The 21,067-nt window shown below is 48.0% G+C and overlaps 1 protein-coding gene across 16 annotated transcripts in view; it reads right to left on the bottom strand.

Moving 5' to 3' along the window:
• Positions 1-21,067, bottom strand: part of GIT2 (GIT ArfGAP 2) — a 215,391-nt gene that overhangs the window by 108,537 nt on the left and 85,787 nt on the right. For all 16 annotated transcript variants that reach the window (XR_003852033.1, XR_003852034.1, XM_029571954.1 and 13 more), the window contains exon 10: positions 2,058-2,130. Coding sequence is in view for 14 of the 16 variants with exons in the window: in XM_029571954.1 (XP_029427814.1) it covers positions 2,058-2,130 (73 nt within the window). In the remaining 2 variants the exon portion in view is untranslated. The remainder of the gene's footprint in view (positions 1-2,057; positions 2,131-21,067) is intronic.

A 21,067-nucleotide genomic window follows, 5' to 3' on the forward strand; every position in this document is an offset into this window, starting at 1 on the left:
AATAAAGAGACCAAAACGCATAACAAGAAGCATGCAGACAAAAACTGAATTGGAAACTGCAACAAGCCAGAGTCTCTGTATGCAGTGTAACAAAGGAAAAAAGAAACATCACACATCCTTATAAAACAAATCAAGAAATATAAAATCATCAGCAGTAAAACTGTACTAACAAAAAGAACATATTTCGAAACAGCTGATGAGTGGAATATCCAATAATTAAAAACTCATATAAAACATTTCCAGATACCAACAAAATATTTCAAAATAGCAGACACAAAGATCCAGTAATGAAAAATAATAAGGATACAAAAATTTTTTTGCTCTGCATACCTGGGAACGTTTGATATCCAGGTGTCCTGAGATTGTTCTGAATTAGCAGGAGGTGGGGTGGTTTGCTTGGAACTTTCTCCTCTCTCAGTCACATACCAGCGCTCTCTCTCACACTGGCTCTCAATGACACACCTATACACACATGCTCTCAGTCACTCACATATACAAATGTTTTTTCTCTCTCACTTATATAGGCTCTTAATTACACATTTACACACATGCTGTCTATCTTTTCACGCTTACACACACACAGGCTTTCAATCACATAAATACATGCTGTCTTTTTCTCTCACACACAGACTCTCATTCACATGCTTACAAACATGTCCTCTCTTTCTCTCATTTACACACAGGCTCTCAATCACATACTCACATGCTCCCTCACCTAAATCAGCTCTCAATCACACAGACACACATGGTCTCTCTCTCTCATTTAAACACAGGCTCTCAATCACATACTCACATGCTCCCTCACCTAAATCAGCTCTCAATCACACAGACACACATGGTCTCTCTCTCTCATTTAAACACAGGCTCTCAATCACATACTCACATGCTCCATCACCTAAACCAGCTGTCAATCAGACACAGACACACATGATCTCTCTCTTACTTATACACACAGGCTCTTAATCATACATACACATGATCTCTCTCACACACAAAGGATCTCAATCATACACACATACTCTTTCAAACAAACAGGTTTTCAATTACAAACTTACACATACAGGTTCCCAATGGTAAACTTACATTCATGCTCTCTCTCTCACAGGCAGGATCTCAATCACAGACATACTCTCTTTCACATATACAGGCTCTCAGTCATTCACATACATGCAATCTCTCACTCACACACACAGGATCTCAAACACACATGCTTGCTCGCTCATTCACTCTCTCTCTCCCCCCCCCCCCCGGGAACTCGCGGCAGCAGCAGCCACCTCCCAACGCTAACCTCCTTCATTTTCAGCCCTCGCGGAGGCGAAGGCGGAGTCCCATCGGCCGCGGTTGAAGATTTTCATTTTCCTCCGAGCCGCGCTGCAGTCTTCTTCCCGTCGGACACTAGCGTGCCTGCGCGGGTCTTCCCGCGCAGGCACCCGATGCTCTCCACTTCCTCTTCCGGGCCGCGGGAAGAAGAGAGCACCGGCGTGCTCTCTTCTTCCCGCGGCCCGGAAGAGGAAGTGGAGAGCATCGGGTGCCTGCGCGATGACTCCAGCGCTGGCACCCGGCTGACACCCGATGACTCCCGCGCAGGTACCCGGATGACTCCAGTCGGCGTGCTCTCTTCTCCTCCCCCCCGCGGCCCGGAAGAGGAAGTGGTGAGCATCGGGTGCCTGCGCGGAAGAAGAGACCACGCTAGTGTGGTCTCTTCTTCCCGCGCAGGCACCCGATGCTCTCCACTTCCTCTTCCGGGCCGCGGGGGGGGGGGGGGGGGGGGAGGAGAAGAGAGCACGCCGGTGCCGCTGACTCCAGCTGTCCTGCCGCGTTCCGCCCGGGCTGACAGCATTTTAAGCCCGGGCGGCGGAGGACCGGGAAGCAGCTGGGTCAGCGGGGAACCGCGAAGTATGGCGACACTTGTCTGCGAGCCAGATGCAGCCCTCAAAAGAGCCATATCTGGCTCGCGAGCCATGGGTTCCCGACCCCTGGTCTAGAAGTAAACAAATATCCATTCAACAATGACAGCTGCCCCTTCAGGATCTACTATTTCAAGAACTTTTCATCACCTGCATCGGTCTCTCGTCTGTCAACTTCATCATAAACATCCATAGCAAGCTCTTCAAATAAGTGGTTACTGAGCTGAAATTTAAAACAGAAGAATTCAGAAATCATTTGTATCATTACAATACTGTCTTTGGAAAAGTACCATTCCATGCAGATGTAATTAGTATTATCAATATTTTTTCTATTTTGACCCTTCATGTCTGAAAAAGGCAATATGTTCTTACATTTTTCAATTAATTTGTTAGATACCTACATGTTTATCAGATTTGTTGGTGCAATAATTACTTGAAAGATTAATGTAAGATGCACATATTAAGGATAATGACAGCAGAAAGACCAAATGGTCCATCTAGCTTGCCCAGCAAGTTGCTCATGGTAGAAAGGGTGCATGTTTGTGAGCCTGTGTGAAAGAGGGATGTGTGAGAGAGCGAGAGCCTATGCGTGTGTGTGTGTGTGTGCGCGTGCGTGCGAGATAGAGAAGAAACCCATCTGGGGGGGCTGTATGAGAAAGATCAAACCTGAGTGAAGGGCTAGAGGATGGAGGATAAGGGTGGAAGGGATTGAGCCTGGAGGGGGAAGGGAGGAGAGTGGAGGAATTGGAGCCTAAGAGGGCAAAGTGAAAGGGGATCTGGCCAGGGGAATAGAGAGAGAGTGTGGAAAGGACATGCTTACCATGTACTTCTAGAGGAATTCTGCTCAAAATATTTAAAACTCTGTCTTTAATAACTTTTCTGTATTGCATTATATATTAATTACTCAAAGATTGCGATGTATGTTGTGTTATTTTGACTAATATAAGGCATATAGAATTTTGCAGAATGTTTAATTTTGTGCACAGAATTCTCCCAGGATAAACTACACCCCCTTGAATGGGAACATCAACGCCATCTTTTCCTGCCAATGCCTCTGTAACTATCAGACAAACAGGGTCAGACCTTGGCCTGACTTAGATGGAAGATCTCAAAACACTACCAGCGACTGGGACTTTCAAGCAGAGGACCTCATCGTTTTGTGGAACTGTACTTATGCCTCAGCAGAAGGGAACTATGCCATATTCAGATGAGATGTTAAAAGGAAAATTGATTCTTACCTGCTAGTTTTCGTTCCTGTAGTGCCACAGATCAGTCCAGACTCCTGGGTTTTGCTTCCCCTCCAGCAGATGGAGACACAAGTTTTGACTGACACTGCTACTCATGTCAAGGTGCCACTTGCAGTCCCTCAGTATTGAAACGTACCCAAGCCAAAAGTAGTAAAACTATTAGCCCTCTCTCAAAATGAACAGCGGGGAGAGGAACTGTGAACACAAACAAACCCTGAATAGAACCAACAAGAACCTGCGCCTTTCTTCATAGTAGATACAGAAAAAAAGAGACAGAAAACAAGACTCGAGCAGACTCTAACCTTCCTACCCCTCACTGGGCGAGACTCTGGACTAATCTGTGGTACTGCAGGAACGAAAATTAGCAGGTAAGAAACCTTTCTCTGTACGTACCTGGATCAGTCCAGACAGCTGATATGTACCCAAGCTTCCCTATCCGGGGTGGGACTATGAGAGTCCCGCTCAAAGAACACTTGCTCCAAAATTGTTGACATCTGGAGCCTGGATGTCCAAACAGCAGAGTCTGGCAAAGATTTCCAGGTAGCCGCTGTGCAAATTTCCTGAGGAGATACCATCTGAGATTCTGCCCATGAGGTCGCCTGGGAATGAGTCAAATGAGTCTTTAACCCTTGTGGAACAGGATGACCACATATGTAAGTGGACGTGAATGCTTCCTTTAATCATCTAGCAATAGTGGCCTTAGAGGCTTTCTGCCTTCTTCTGGATCCACTCCAGAGGACGTCAAGGTGATCAAACATCCTGAAGCTGTTAGGGCCCTCCAGATATTGCAGTAGGGTGCGGCGAATATCCAGACGTCTCAACACCGAAGCGCGAGGTGAATTGAGCTCCAGATTCATAAAGACCGAGAGCACTCCAGCTTGGTTCAAATGAGAAGTGAGACCACCTTAGGCAAGAAGGAAGGGACAGTCTATAAATACACCCTCGAATCCGTAATCCAAAGGAAAATGTCTCTATAGGACAGGGCTTGAAGCTCAGAGACCTGCTGGGCAGACCAGCCACCAAGACGACCATTTTCAGAGTAAGATCTGTGATAGAAGTTTTTCTCAGAGGTTCAAGAGGAGCAGCACACACGCTTCTGAGAACAAGATTTAAGCCCCAGGGGGGCAAACTTGGTGAGCCGGAGGCTTCAAGTGTTTCGCCTCTCGCAGGCAGGGCATAACATCCGGATGAGCTGCCAAACTGGACCCTTAAAGTTTGCCTTGTAAACAGCTCAGAGTAGAGACTTGGACCCGCAGGGAACGGTAAGGTAGGCCCTTAGTCAGACCCTGCTGCAGGAAAGCCAGGATCTGCATCACCGATGCTACGCATGGATCTACTCTGTTTTGTACACCAAGGCTCAAAGACTCCCCAGACTGACACAGGCCAAGGAAGTAGAGGGGTTGTTTTTTTTTTGAGCTTGCAATAGCATGGAAATCACCTCCTCCGAATATCCCTTCTTCTTCAGAGTCTGCCTTTCCAAAAGCCAAGCCGCTAGACAAAAGTGATCCATTCGATTGAAATATATAGGACCTTGTCGGAGCAGATTCTGTAGATGACTCAGCGTCAGGGGCCCATCCATGGCAAGGCTGATTAGATCCGTGAACCAAGGCTTCCTGGGCCACTCTGGAGAAATGAGAATCACCTGTCCCGGGTGATGTTCTATTCTTCTTAGAACCTTGCCCACATGAGGCTACGGAGGAAAACACGTACACCAGCACCACAGTCGGCCATCGTAGAACTAGGGCATCGATGCCTTCTGCCTCTGTGACTGGAGAAGCATGGGGGTTTGGCGTTCTCCTGTGTCACCATCAAGTCGATGTGAGGAGTTCCCCATGTGAGCGAAATGAGCGTCATCGCCTCCTCGGAGAGCTCCCACTCTCCTGGATCCAGTTGCTGAGGAAATCTGCCTGAATGATGTCTGATCCCACAATGTGAGACGCTGCCAACATGGCTAAGTTCTGCTCTACCCAAGTCATGAGAAGGTCCGCTTCCAGAGCTACTACTCTGCTCTAGGTATCCCCCTGGCGATTGATGTAGGCCACCATGGTCGCATTGTCCGACAGAAGTCAAACCGCTTGACTCTGCAACAGAAGGAGAAACTCCAGAAGCGCCAACCGCACTGCCCTGGTCTCCAGGCGATTGATGGACCAAGAGGCCTCCTCTGCTGTCCACTGCCCCCCAACTGGAGGGGCTGGCATCGGTCATTACCACGACCCAAAGTGGTAGCTCGAGGTTCACACCACAGACCAAATGATCCTGACAGGGCCACCACGAGAGGCTGGATCTGACAGGATACATAAGCGATAGAGGAAGAAGAAACTATTCTAACCCGGGGTCCCATCTGGAGAGGAGAGCCCTCTGAAGAGGTCACATGTGAGCAAATGCCCATGGGACCAACTCTAGGATGGAGACCATGGAGCCGAGAACCTGTAGGTAGTCCCATGCCGTGGGGATCCTTGTATCCAGAAACCTCTGAATCTGTGAGAATAGCTTGACCATGCGATCCTCCGAGAGAAAGATCTTACCAGCCCGGGTATCGAACTTTGCCCCCAAGAACTCCATGACTGGTGAAGGCACAAGTTGGCTCTTGGTGAGGTTGACCACCCAGTCCAGAGAATGTAGGAGAGTCACTACGGCTTCCACAGCAAGGCGTCAAAGAACTTGGGACTTCGCTCAGATGAGCCAGTTATCTAAATACAGGTGGACCAGAAATCCCTGCTTCCGTAGTGCTGCCGCCACTACCACCAGGGCTTTGATGAAAGTCCTTGAAGCTGTAGCAAGTCCGACGGGAAGAGCGCAAAATCAGGAATGTTCTCCAAGGATCTTTAACTTTAGGTACCTTGGGTGATATTGGCGTATCCCAACGTACAGATGCGCCTCCGTGAGGTTTAGAGAGGTCAGGAATTCGCTGCTGCAGACTGCTGCTATGACAGACCTCAATGTTTCCATCCGGAAACAGGGCACCTTGAGCACTCTGTTCACCTTCTGCAGGTCCAGGATGGGCTGAAAAGTCCCCTCCTTCTTTGGAACAACAAAATAAATGGAGTAATATCCCCGCCCCCCCCCCTCTTCCATAGGGACGGGGACAATGGACTCTAACATCCTCAGTCCTTGGATGGTCTGGTGGACAACAATCTTTGCTGCAGACATACAGGGGGAGATCATGAACCGGTGAATTAAAGGGTTAGCAAATTCTAAAGCATAGCTGTGTTTTATAAACACTGAGGACCCATTGGTCCAAGGTGATTTTGGTCCATTCCCCGTAGAAGGAAGCCAGCTGACCCTCGATGGAGTGGACCAGCCATTTCCTCATTGCAAGGATCTTTTTTTTTCTCTGATCTTGGCATGGTCCATCTCGGCTGACCCTGCAGTTACGGAAGGACTGGGACCAGGGCTGAGACCTCCCCAGTCTGTTTCTGGCCAGCACTTGAAGCTCTGCTCTGGCATAAACTTCTTTGGTTCCGAAAGCACAAGTGGACAGGTTGAAACCCCTAGAGTTCTTGCGCCTGTCCTCCAGTAACTTGTGCTCCTTATCTCCAAGCTGCTTGATCAACTGTTCCAGGTCCTCTCCAAGGAGGATCTTGCCTTTGAAAGGAAGATCCCCCAGTTGCACCTTGAAAGAGACATCTGCCGAGCAATTGCACAACCACAGGAGCCGTTGGGCCGAAACCGCCTGTACAAAGCATCTTCACCATAGGCTACCACCACTTCCAAGCACTCTGCCTGATCCGACTCCCCCAGTGACAGGTCCTGGATGCTCTGTAAGTGCTGGACCCACCTTATGCTGACACGGAGCATGACGCTGCTGCATACTGCTGCCCAGATGCCCCGAGCAGAGACGTCAAAAAATCCGCTTGAGGTAAACCTCACGTTTGCGGTCCTAGAGGTCCTTCAAGGCTGCGCCCCGGCGACTGGAATCGTAGTCCTCTTGGTGACCGCAGACACAAAGGCATCAACCTTCGGCACCCTGAGCAGCTCCAACATTTGACTTGACACAATTGTCTAAGGTTGCAAAGCTCACTGACTTCCACTGCTAATATATCCTACCTCAGGAAATTTTAAAAAAATAATAAAATGTCATGCTGTTTTTAAAAGTTGAGAACTGGAAAACTTCCAAAAGCAACAAATATACCATTGTTGCTAACATCAAAAAGGTGGGCACCAACCATCAAAATGGTATAAACCTATGATTGTGTTCTGTGTTTTTGAACTCGCAGGATTTTTACTCTTCCTCTAGCAGGGCAAAATTAGGAATTATAGCCAAAGATACAGAGGTACATTTTAAGAGCTGTGCACGGGTGTGTGTGTGTTTTAAAATGGCTATTCGCACGTACACATGCGTATGATTTCCTATTGATGTGTGCATGTGCGCAAATGCCACCTTGCTCGCGTAAGTCGGGGGGATTTTACAAGTCGCGTGTACAGACACTAGAACCCATTTTTCCAGTTCGTTTCCAATCGGCCTTTCTACCCCCCCCCCCCCACCCATTACTTTGCCTACCTTTTACCCTGTTAGGCCAGACCCCCTAAACCTTGCTAAGTAAAAGAAAATTATTACTTACCTGCTAATTTTCGTTCCTGTAGTACCATGGATCAGTCCAGACAGTGGGTTATGTCCCCAATCCAGCAGATGGAGTCAGCACAAGCTTTGAGGGGGCGTATCCATATATACTACTACCCCCTCTGCAGGAGTTCAGTATCGAGTATATCAAAGCCAGAGTAGAAACCCCCGAAGGATCAAGTTTGTGGAAACAGATAATGAAAACAATTGTAACCGCAACAAGTAACTGCAAACATCCTACCAACTTGTAGGGAGCTGTGAAAAACAGCGAAAAGAAACGACTGTGAAGACACAGAACACTGCGAGCAAGAAGTAGCGCAGAGCTGAGCAGGATCAAGAACCCAAACGCGGTGGGCGTCTGGACTGATCCATGGTACTACACGAACGAAAATTAGCAGGTAAGTAATAATTTTCTTTTCCCTGTACGTTCCTGGATCAGTCCAGACAGTGGGATGTACCCAAGCTTCCCTAAATCGGGTGGGGTCCTGCGAGGCCTGCTCGGAGAACCTGCTCGCCAAAGTGTCCAGAGACTGAAGAGGCGAGGTGCAGACGATAGTGCCTCGAGAACGTGTATAACGATTTCCAGGTGGCTGCCCTACAAATTTCCTGTGAGGATACCGAGCGAACCTCCACCCAGGAAGCCGCCTGAGAACGTGTAGAATGCGCTATGATTCCGGGTGGGGGAGTCCGACCCAATGTAGGAAGCAGCAATGCCGGCCTTCAGCCATCTGGTAATGGTAGTCTTCGAGGCCTGAGACCCCTTCTTAGGACCGGCCCAGAGTACGAAGAGATGGTCAGAGGTCCGGAACTCATTTGTAGCCTCCAGATAGAGGCGCAGAGTGCGCTTGACATTCAAGAGACGGAGAGACTTTGGCTCTGAGGAAGAGAAGGACGGCAACTCCACCGTCTGGTTCACATGGAATGCAGAAACCACCTTCGGAAGGAAGGAGGGAACGGTGCGAAGCGAAACTCCAGAGTCGGAGAAACGGAGATAGGGCTCTCTACATGACAGAGCCTGCAGCTCCGAGATGCGTCGAGCGGAACAGATGGCCACAAGAAATACAGTCTTGAGAGTGAGATCCTTTATCGTTGCGCTGCGCAGCGGCTCGAACGGTGGTCCCGACAGGGAGCGAAGCACAAGGTTAAGACTCCAGGAGGGACAAGGGTCCCGTAACGGAGGACGCATATGCTTGACACCCTTGAGAAAACGAGCAATGTCAGGATACTGTAGAAGAGAGCCCCCATCGCTCAACAGCAAACCAAGGGCGGCCACCTGAACCCGTAGTGAATTATAGGCGAGCCCTTTTTCCACCCCCGCCTGTAGAAACTGAAGGATCTGAGGTACAGAAGCCTTAGCGGGTCTCGTGGCCTGGCTGGTACACCACAGCTCGAACATAGGCCGCCAACGTCGATGTCTTTCGTGCCCGCAATAGCATGGATACTACCGCCTCCGGGTAGCCCCGACGCCGGAGGCGGCGCCTCACAAAAGCCAGGCCGCAAGACAGAAGAGTTCTGCCTGCTCGAAAAATACCGGGCCCTGATGTAGGAGCTGGGGGAGGTGCCCCAGCCTGATTGGCCCGTCGATCACCAGCTGTGGCAGGTCCGCAAACCAGGGTCGCCTGGGCCATTCCGGGGCGACGAAAACCACGGTCCCCTGATGGCTTTCTATTCTGCGGAGCATCCTGCCCACCAGGGGCCATGGTGGAAAAGCGTAGAGCAGAAGATGTGGCGGCCACGGGAGGACCAGGGCATCCACTCCCTCCGCGCCGCGCTCTCTCCGGCGACTGAAGAAGCGTGGAGCCTTGGCGTTGAGAGCGGACGCCATCAGATCCAAGTGGGGGGCCCCCCACCGATGGACGAGAAGTTGCATCGCTTTGTCGGAGAGAGACCACTCTCCGGGGTCCAGCAGTTGACGACTGAGGAAGTCCGCCTGGACGTTGTCCACACCGGCGATGTGCGAGGCCGCTAGCCGGACGAGATGACGCTCCGCCCATTACATCAGCAGCGCCGCCTCGAGCGCGACCTGCGGGCTGCGCGTGCCTCCTTGTCGGTTGATGTAGGCCACGGTGGTAGCGTTGTCCGATAGGATTCTGACTTCCCGGTTCCGAAGAAGCGGGAGGAAATGTCGCAGAGCTAGCCGGACCGCTCTGGTTTCCAGACGGTTGATTGACCACTTCGCCTCCACCGTGGACCACGTTCCCTGCGTGGCGCTTCGATCGCAGACTGCACCCCAGCCTGCTAGACTGGCATCGGTGGTCACCACCACCCAATTTGGCAGATCGAGGGACACGCCACGGGCCAGGTTCGGCGGATCCAACCACCAGCCCAGACTGTCCCTGGCATTCTGCGGGAGCGGGAGAATCATCTGGTAGTCCTGCGATACTGGTTTCCAACGGGAGAGGAGCGCCCACTGTAAGGTCCTGATGTGCGCGAAAGCCCAAGGTACAAGGTCGATGGTGGACCCCATCACTCCCAGGAGTTGCAGGTAGTCCCAGGAGGTGGGCTCTGGTAACGCAGAGAACCGTCGTGTGTGATCCCGCAAGGATTGAGCTTTGTCCTGGCGCAGAAAAACTTTGCCCAGTAGGGTGTCGAAGGTCTCCCCCAAAAAACCCCAAGCGTTGCGAGGGCATGAGGGAGCTCTTGGAGAAGTTCACTACCCATCCCAGGGAATGTAGAAACCGTGCTACTCGAGTCACCGCTGAGCGTCCATGATCGAATGACTTCGCCCGGAGGAGCCAATCGTCCAGATAAGGGTGAACCAGGATGCCCTCCTTCCGGAGAGCTGCCGCCACGACTACCATGATCTTGGTGAAGGTGCGCGGCGCCGTCGCCAATCCGAACGGGAGAGCCGTGAACTGAAAATACTGGTCCAGAATTTTGAAACAAAGGAAACGGTGGTGGTCCGGGGGGATGGGAATGTGCAGGTAGGCCTCCGTTAAGTCCAGGGAGGAGAGGAACTCCCCCCGATGCACCGCCGCAATCACTGATCGGAGCGTTTCCATGCGGAACCGAACGACTCGAAGGGATTTGTTGACTTCCTTGAGGTCTAGGATAGGCCGGAAGGAACCGTCCTTCTTTGGTACGACGAAATAGATGGAATAGTGGCCCGAGCCCACCTCTCCGAAGGGCACGGGCGCAATAGCGCCTATCTCCCGGAGTCTGTCCAGAGTCAGCAGCACCGCTCCTCTCTTGAGGTCCGAGCCACAGGGGGAAAAGATGAACCTTCCCTGCGGGGGGCGGACAAATTCCAATGTGTAGCCGTGTTTTATGGTATCCAGGACCCACTGGTCCGAGGTGATCCGTGCCCACTCCGCGTAGAAATACGTTAGTCGGTCCCCAATCCTGGGGACAGGGGAGTGGGCGAGACTGGCATCATTGTGAAGACTTGGTATAGGGGTTCCCAGTTCCGGGAGTAGTGCGTGCGGGCCGACGCCCGCGAAAGGAGCGCGACCAGGGCTGAGACCTGGGGGCGGATGACTGGGAGCCCGCCTGTCTGTATCCCCTGTAGCACCGTTGCGCTCTGGCTCTGGTCCGAGAAGAAGAAAATGCTCTGGATGGTCGAAACCTATCCTCCGGCAGCCGATGAACAGCGTTCTCCCCCAGGGACTTGATGATCTGGTCCAAATCCTCCCCGAAGAGGAACTTGCCCCTGAAGGGAAGAGAGCCCAGACTCGACTTAGAGGACGTATCAGCCGCCCAATTGCGTAGCCACAGTAGTCGTCGTGCTGCCCCTACCGAAACCATCTTGCGAGGACCCGAAAAAGGTCGTACGAGGCGTCCGCCCCATACGCCACTGCGGCTTCTAGCCGATCTGCCTGGGCAGCCTCATCGGACGGCAGGTTCTGAGACGTGAGGAGTGAGACCTCGAAAACCCGCTTAAGGAAAACTTCCAACTTACGATCCTGTGTGTCCCGCAACGCCGCACCTCCCGTCACTGGGATAGTCGTCCTCTTCGTGACCGCCGACACTGCGGAGTCCACCTTTGGGACCTTGATGAGGTCCAGAAATCGTCGGGGAGCGGGTACAGCTTTTCCATAGCCCGGCTGCTCTTCAGGGAGGCCTCCGGGGTGAGTAGTATAATGGGTACACGATCAATCAAACTGATTGACAGGTGAGATAAGGATGACAGCAGCCAATCAGCGTTCACTTCCGGTCTAAGCCCCGCCCACGCCCCGCCCACTCCCCATAGAAGTGAATGGGGGCGTAGCCACGCCCCCTCCCGCCTCCTCCCGCCCTCGACCACGCCCCCAACCACACCCCTTCCGCCACAGGCCCCACCCCTTCCGCAGCCAATCAGTGTTCACTTCCGGTCTAAGCCCCGCCCACTCCCCATAGAAGTGAATGGGGGCGTAGCCACGCCCCCTCCCACCTCATCCCGCCCTCGACCACGCCCCAAGACCCACCCCTTCCGCCCCAAGTCCCACCCCTTCTGCCCCGGCCCCACCCCTTCCGCCCTGGCCCCCGCCCCAGACCCCGCCCAGACCCCATCGATGCTCCTCCCCTCCCAATAGAAGTGAATGGGGAGCCCCTCCCACCCCAAACCGCCCCCCCACGATGTCACGGATGACCCCGCCCACACCCCAACCCCAAGCCACACCCCCCTGTGACGTAGCGGGTATGACATCACCGGAAGTCCACCCCACACCGCCCCCCAAAAACACACCCCCTAAAACGTCATCAGAAAGGGTCCTGTCGCTTTTTTAATGATGTCAGTATTAATGGACTCTGGCTGTTTTTGATGATTTCACCGGAAGTACAATACAAAAGTCCCGAAATATGCGCTCCTAGAACCTCCTGATGCCTTTTAATGATGTCGGAGCCGGTAGTATGCTTTTAGGAGGCAGGAAAACTGCAGGAAATATGCTTTTTTTCTAGCCGCTCTGTTTTTAAAAAACCAAACAAAATACAAGCTGATAGGAGGCAGAAAAACAGTGGCTCGTTCTGTTGACAAGGATTTGGTTTTTTTTTTTAAAACAAGTGATTGAAGCTACCGGTGGTGAATTGCATGAACTGCAGGATCAAACTTTGCAAAAGACAGGTTTGTTTTTTTTCCAAAAGACTAGGGACCGGGTAGTATAAAGGGTACGCTGTCACTCAAACCCCCAAGCCAAACCCCCCAGTGATGTCACCAGAAGCCCAAGCCCACCCCTCCAAGCCCTTGCTGTAGATAGGCATGCCCCAATAAAAAAAGTTACCAGCGAGCAGGCAGGAAACTGTGACTCATTCTGTACACAGAGACGGAGAATCCAATTACACCCCTTCCCTCCGCACCCTCTGCCTCAATCCGACCTTCCCCCAGACCTAAATCTGAGCAGAGGATAATTGAAAGCAGTGGGGGGTGTAGGTTTGCAATGGTGAAACACAAGGCTTTAGTTTTGTTTTAAAAAAAACAGACTTCTGTATTTTACAGCCATATAAAAAAACAAGAATGCACCAGCGGATCTTAAAGAAAATTTATAATGAGCCAGGAAATACCGGCAGTTTTGGCGGTATAACACCTCTTTTGCAGGCAGCTAAAGCATGTATGCCGTCTGTGACCAAGAAACAAGTGATTGATTGGCTTACAGAACAAGATGCTTATTCTTTACACAAACCTGCTAGGGTACGATTTAAAAGAAATAAAACCATAGTGTCAGATATAGATTGGCAATGGCAGGCAGATTTGGTTGATATGACAGCCTTGTCTGGTTATAACAGAGGCTACAAATACATTTTGACGGTGATAGATGTTTTGTCAAAATACGCATGGGCTGTGACCCTAAAAACAAAAACAGGTCGTGAAGTGGCAGAGGCCTTTGAAAATATATTTAAAGGTGGTCGTGTTCCCAACAAAATACAAACAGACAGAGGTAAAGAGTTTTTAAATAGATCTGTGAAGAGTTTGTTAAAATACAGGGGCATTCAGCATTTTGTGACCAACAACGATGTTAAGGCAGCAGTTGTGGAGAGATTTAACAGGACTTTAAAATCCAAAATGTGGCGATACTTTACAGCGCGCAACACTTTTCGCTATGAAGATGTGCTTCCGGCTTTTATGAACAGTTACAATCGCAGTTTTCACAGAACAATACAGGCCCGCCCCATCGATGTAACAACCTCAAACTCACGGCGGTTCTGGAAAGTAATCTACGGCAATAACAACAAACATGAAACTGCTAAGCCTTTTTTAAAAAAGGGGGATCATGTTAGACTGTCAAAAACTAAAGGGAAATTTGAAAAAGGTTATGAACAAACATGGACAGATGAGATATTTATAATTACCGACGTCCTAAGCAGGGGACAGAAAACAGTGTACAAGATACAAGATTATGGTGAGGAAACCATTCAAGGTTCTTTTTATCCTGAAGAATTACAGAAAGTCAACCCTCAACAGGACAGAATATACCGCGTTGATAAGGTTCTAAAGGTAAAAGGGAGAGGTAAGAACAAGCAGTGCTTTGTGAAATGGCGAGGATGGCCTGAAAAATTTAACAGCTGGATAAAAGCATCAGAGATTCAAAACATTTGATTTGAAAAGGCCTTGTCTCATAAAAAGAAAAAAATGAATGAAGGGGGATTTTACGTAACGCTGCCTAGTAACGCCTCTGTGAGAATATTTCCACAAAACAACAGCTCTAATTTCACCACACAAATAGCTAGACCTTTGGACCTACAGGGCCCGTGGGAAGTGGGTCTGGTGGAAATACAGTACCCGAACACATGGGATAATATTAAAGAAGACCATAAATATGTTGTCACCACTGGTGAAGGAAGCACAGAGCATCACTTTGTTGTACGAAGAGGGTATTATGCAACCGTTCAAAACCTGACGGATCAAATGAACCACGACATGAACAGTGTCCTCAAAGCCATGGCACCACGAATCATCTATGACCCCAATATCCGAAGAATCAAATTAAAATCAGAGGACAAAGCAGTAATTTCTGCAGGGGGTGACTTAGCGACCATTTTGGGGCTAGAAGCTAAAACGAATACGAACCGCTCGCTATTTCCAACGGATATCACAGGAGGGTTTAATACCCTATACCTGTATACGGATATTGTAGAGCACCAGCTGGTGGGAGACCATTTTGTGCAGCTGCTTCGTTGTGTTCCCACTAAAGGGGGTAAGGACGAGTTTATCACCTTCACTTATGATAAACCGCATTATGTTCCTGTGAACAAGCAGCACATAGACACCATAACATTTGAAATAAAGACGGACCAGAACCAACACGTCTCATTTCGCTATGGGAAAGTGATCCTTAAGCTACACCTGCGACCCCGGAAAACTATTTTTTAAAATGGTTGTGGTTAAATACTATGGGGACCCTGGCGCATACAGAAATTACTATGCAGCACAGGCCGGTGAAGGCCTTTCGGGGTATTACGGTGCTCCGGTCATGTACGGGGCTGGGATAGGCGGAATTTTTCGTAGTCTCTTTAGAAAAGCAATACCTCTTTTGAGAAGGGGTTTTGAGATTGTTAAACCTCATGTGAAAAGTGCAGCAAAAAACATCGCCAAAGATGTTATGGGCCGTGTCACAACGGCGGTTCTGCATAAAATGAACAATAACACAGAGCAGGAGGGGTCAGGATTAGTGGTTATTAGAAGAGCTGTTAAAAGAAAGAGAACCAATCAACAGGGGCCTCCTGAACCTTTTAAAACAAAGAAGACCAAACGTGCCAAGTCTCAAAAGACTAACCGCAAGGGGAAGAAGAGAAACCTCTCCGCCAAGAAGCAAGATATATTCTAAAAACTATGGCTTTTGTACATCAGGGGTCTGAAGAATGTTTGAAATCAGAACTGGATCTGTTTCAACTGGCCCCCACACAAACCAGCATAGAAAAAAGTGTTTATGTGGAGATTCCGCCATTATCTGCCTTGTCAGAAACAGCCCCTTTAGATTTTTATATAGCCGGACATGGCGAGGATTACCTGGATTTGAACAACACGTTGCTATACCTGACCTGCAAAATCGTGAACGAAGATGGGTCCGATCTTGAAGTAGGGGCCAGAGTAGCTCTCGTGAACTATCCAATAGCCTCTATTTTTAGCCAGCTGGATGTCACTCTCGGAGATAGACTCATTAGTCAGAGCAACAACTGTTACCCTTACAGAGCCCTCATAGAGCTGTTTCTCAATTACGGCGAGGGTCCTCTCAAAACACAGTTTACAAGCGGCCTATTTTATAAAGACACAGCCGGAAACCATGAAGTGAGAGACGTGGGATCGCGTAATAAAGGTTTTACCGAAAGAGCTGTGTTTACAGCCGCTAGCCATAAAGTAGAGCTTCTGGGACATTTACATAGCGATCTGTTTTTTCAAGAAAAGCTGCTCATAAATGGCGTGGATGTGAAAATTAAACTAACGCGGAACAAAGATACGTTCTGCTTAATGAGCGGAGATGCCAACGAGAGGTACAAACTCATTATTTTATCTGCAGCCCTCTTTGTAAGGAGGGTGAAAGTGTCACCGGGAGTGCGCTTGGGGCATGCAGAAGCGCTGCTGAGAGCTAATGTCAAGTACGCCGTGGACCGTGTAAGTCTGAAAGTCTTTAGCATACCGGCTGGCGCCCGTGTGACTAACCAGGAAAACCTCTTTTTGGGACAATTACCCAAAATAATCGTATTGGGCTTTGTGGATAATGACGCTTTCAGTGGTAATTACTCTAAAAACCCCTTCAATTTTAAACATTACGATATCAACTTTGCTGCGCTGTATGTGGATGGTGAGCAAGTCCCAGGGAAACCTCTCCAGCCGGATTTCGATAACGGCTGTTGTATCAGAGAATACATGCAGCTGGTTCAAGCAACGGGTAAACATTTGAAAGACAGTGCTCTCTTGATTGATCGTCAAGAGTTTTACCAAGGTTATACCTTGCTGGCCTTTGACCTATCACCCGACCAAGAGTGCACGGACCACTACTCTTTGATTAAAACCGGTAATCTACGGGCTGAAATCCGTTTTGCCATCGCTTTGCCACACACGGTGAATATGATTGTGTATGGTGTCTTTGACAACGTGATAGAAATTAACCACAGAAGGAACGTCCTTTTTGATTATCTATGATGATGAACACCGTACAGATCTACCGTATTTTAAAGAAGGATCCGTATGTTACAAAATCTTTTGTAGACGTCCTACCCAGTGACTGGCTGTCTGATGTACAAATAGAAAGGAAACCTGCAAGCTTGGTGGTAAATACCCACCCCCACGACCTTCCTGGAGAACACTGGCTAGCAATATACGTGACTGAAAACGGCACAGGAGAATTTTTTGATTCCTACGGGCAACAGCCTGATAGTTTGTTCTTCCCTAACAGTATTATGAACTTTTTCAATAAACATTGTGTGGATGTTTTATACAGCAGCAAACAGCTGCAACACCCTGTATCTACAACCTGCGGTAACCATTGTGTGTTTTTCCTACATCAACGTTGTAAAGGGCTGTCTTTTGAAAATATTTTAAAACTGTATTCCGAAGAACCGTTGCAAAATGACAAAATGGTTTTACAATTTGTAAAAAACAACAAACAGAGAACATGTTGTATGTCTAAATCTTTTCGCTGTCTGTTTCATACCCCCCAGGTGTGTGTACCGTACCAAGAACATTGTACTAATCCTAAATAAAAACAATCTCTCTTGAGAGTTTTTGAAAAACAAACCAAACGTCTATAGTCTATATTTTAAAAAAGCCTTTTTTTTATTTGAAAAGATATAATTACACCTTCAACCATCTGTTTGTATCATGTACTTTACGTCTTTTACGGGGGAGGGGGTCTTTGCACTTTACAGTCTTTGTGTACATTTCATCAGTTGTCGCTGAAGGATTTTCCTTGAGCTGTACCAGCAGATCCCTGTTGGCTGGATTACCCATGACGGTGGAGGGCATGTTTAATTCTGCCAGGGTTTGCATGAACTCTCCCCAACCTTTGGGTATCCTCCGATGTGAAAGAGCACGGGTCTGTGTAGCTCCACGAATCAGGTCTAATAGGTTAGAGCCACTTACAGGTCTACCCTTGTATACAAAAGTCCCATTACTCTCCCAGGATGCAATGTCCTTATTCTTTGACAGTTTATTGAGCAGTATTTCTGCATTTTTTCTACGGTGCATGCTGATGCTGTTTAACACTTCCTGCAGGATGGGGTCTGGGGGGCTTTTGTGCTCTAGAAATGCAGAGGTTGCTGTATCATCCTGTGGGGGTAGATACAGATTTATTCTTTCTTTTTCCATTTCTCCGTGTCTGTTAAGCACCAGATAGCGCTGTAGCACTTCTGAATAGCGTTTGGCTTTCTCATATTCAGACATACCAGAACTTTGAAGTATACCTTTCATTTCTTCATAGAGTCTTTGAACAGCTGTGGTTCTAATATTTTCCTCATGAACTGAAGGGCTTCTCAAACGGTCAAGTTGTTGACTAGACACTAAATACATTTTTTCTGTGTGCTGCATTAGTATTTTAGCTCAAAAGCCCCGTGATGAGTGGTAGCGCGAATCCTAGCAGAGGCCCGATAAACCCCCCTGACTGTTTGACCAGCTTCTTTTTTTTCTTAAGTGTTATTCTTTTATCACCCAAAATCCTTATGGCTTGACGTTTCCTTTTCAAGATGTTTATCTGCTGTTGTGATAAAGGAACATTACCTCTCAGAGTGTTTAGTGCGATCTCCGCTATGGCCCCCACTAAATCGTTAGAAGCGGCCTTTAGGATAGCTTTTCTCCGTTGCGGAGAGGCTTGAACTAAAAGTTTTAAAAGGGCTAGGTTCCGCTTTAAGCGAGCAGACATGATCTCTGGGACACACACAAAACAAATATGTGGTGGAGAATATATATTCACTTCTTTTTATGGAGGGGTTGTGTTTTTTCACAATATACAGTGGTCCATTCTGGTGGAAAGATGTTTGTCCTCAATCTGTAACGCTCAGGGGTCGTAGCATTTAAATCCACGATGAGATATCCATATGGCTTTCTGGTGGCATCCTCAAAGGCTTCTAAAAAGAAGCGTGACTTACCGGGGTACATCTGTCTGGCTAAAATAGCGATTTGCAACTTGTCTCTAGGATTCTTAAAGAGCACCATATATTTGGTATTTAAGGCTATAGTTCTGCTTGTTTTGCCTTGACAGAAGACATTTTGTACAATATATATAATACTCAGATTTCTGTGATGCACGTATTGTGTGAAGGCTTTTTCGATTTCGTCACTTTTACAAGCAGAAGCCATCAAATCGTCTATAATAACCATATTTATTTTATTGGTTGGAAACAGTTGATCATCATTAAAAGTATCAGGCAAAGAATCCATAAAGGTAATAAAAGGATATTTACACAGCATTTCTTTATACAAAGGTTGCCAGCAACTATAACACCATACAATATTATCAGGCATGTCAGTCAACACACGTCCAGCGTGATCTAGCAGCTTTTTAACAAAGAAGCTTTTGCCGCTATTTGACGGTCCGGCTAAAATACACGAAAATGGGTGCCTCCAGCGCACATCCACAAATTCAGTATCCATAAGGCAGCGTATTAAAACCCTCTTTTATCACCCTTTTATCGTATACGACCCTTTGTGTTTTCTTAAGTAGGCCGGTCTCTATCGCCCAGGTCTTTTTGTTTCTAATGATCCCAGATTGTTGTACCTGTATCTTTTTAGGACTCTTGTCCACGGCGTCAGTTTTATAGTCAAAGACGAGGTCTTTCAAATTAGTGAAATTGATCTTTTTACAATTTTCTACATTTAACGTAAACCCCTTCACTTTCATACAGGTCTTTCCGCTGGATAGTTTGTAGCCATATGTTTTGGGCCCAGCCGATACAAACTCTGTGATATGCTCGTCTGCGGGTATCTCGCTCGTCAACTGTCCTAAATAATCTCCCAAAGGGGGATCGCTGGCACCCTCACGACTCACAAATATCACAGAATCTGTATCGTGGTACAGACAACGTTCTTGCAAACTGTCAAGCAGTTTGTACAGTTCTAAACGAGCATAAGCAGTTGTGAAACAGGCAATGAAGATGTTTGTATTACCTGACAATATGCTGCGGTCTTTTGAATGCTTCCATGTCACACAGGCTGTTTCATCATCAATAAAATCGCATGATGAAACATCATATTCGGGTGAAAACAAATACTTATACAGATCGTCAGGATCTCTCACAATACTTGTAACAGGTAGGTTTGTTCTTTGACCAAACTTCCCCCACAAAGAGTTTAAGAAAAGCTTGGCAATTTGACGCTTTGCGGGGTTTATACTAACCTGTTCAGGCCTTAAAACTACACCTTCTTTTTTGTAAAAATCAGATATATACATGTTTTGTTTTTCTACATCGGTACACCACTGAGGGTAACCAGAGGCCTCCTGTTTTTGACGGAGATGCATTTTTATGTATTCAGAAAACAGGCCGACAGATTTACATTCAAAGTGCCATATTTCACATATTTCAGCAACCACATACCCTTTTGCAACAGCCTCATTCATCTCCACAGTGCACCAAGTCCCTACGAGGGCTCTCTCCTCATCCGTGTGGTTGCACATATCCTGCAGACTGTTGTCAGCGCATGTGCGGCACAGTGGGAACATGAGCTTACCGCTCACACGGACCGGTAATACTGGGAAAAAGATCTTTCGTGGTGGATACACTTTGGCTTTAACAAGCCCAAAATAGTCTGAGAGGGGACCAAAGCTGTCATAAATGATTTGCGGGTGGCCAACAGGGTATTCCTTGGTTTTATTGACAAAGGGGTAGAGGCTGGTAAAATCATAGTAATGTATTTTTTCATCAGCCCTGGCTTTATAGTACAAACATGTAGCATTGGTTCTACCACCAAAGAGGGCATCTCTGGGTACTAGCTGCTGCGGCAGGCCTGATTTAACCAGAAAGTCTGCACAATCCCTGATATTTTCTTTCACCATTCTCTTCCATTCGTGTTCCCACAAGCTTATGACCTTAAACCCTCTTCTTTTCAGGAAATCTGCTTTGATTTGTGTTTTGTAATTGAGAAAACCAAAGGTTGTAGCCGTTAAGGGGTTCTGGTCTTTATCGTTATAACAGCTCGGACAACCGTGGAAAAAAACAGCCGTTAAATTCAAAAGCTGTTGGTACCCCATCAATAAGTGCATAACCGTCAAGAAAATAGGGACCCACCTGCTTTTCACCCCCCTTTAGAGCATGGGTGATCTGTATTTGCTCTGTGGCCTCTGTATACATCAGCCACTGTATAGAGGGTGTTGAATATCTCTTTGTGTGTCTGTGATAGTTGTCTGGAGGGACGAGTGCCACGGTCTTGGGTTCTAAGAACATAAACCTGTACATAGCCATGCACACAGATGCCAGTGTTATATATTGGAAGGGGTCTATACACCTTTTCA

This window comes from Rhinatrema bivittatum, chromosome 11 (genome assembly GCF_901001135.1).
Source record: "Rhinatrema bivittatum chromosome 11, aRhiBiv1.1, whole genome shotgun sequence".
NCBI classification, from domain to species: domain Eukaryota; kingdom Metazoa; phylum Chordata; class Amphibia; order Gymnophiona; family Rhinatrematidae; genus Rhinatrema; species Rhinatrema bivittatum.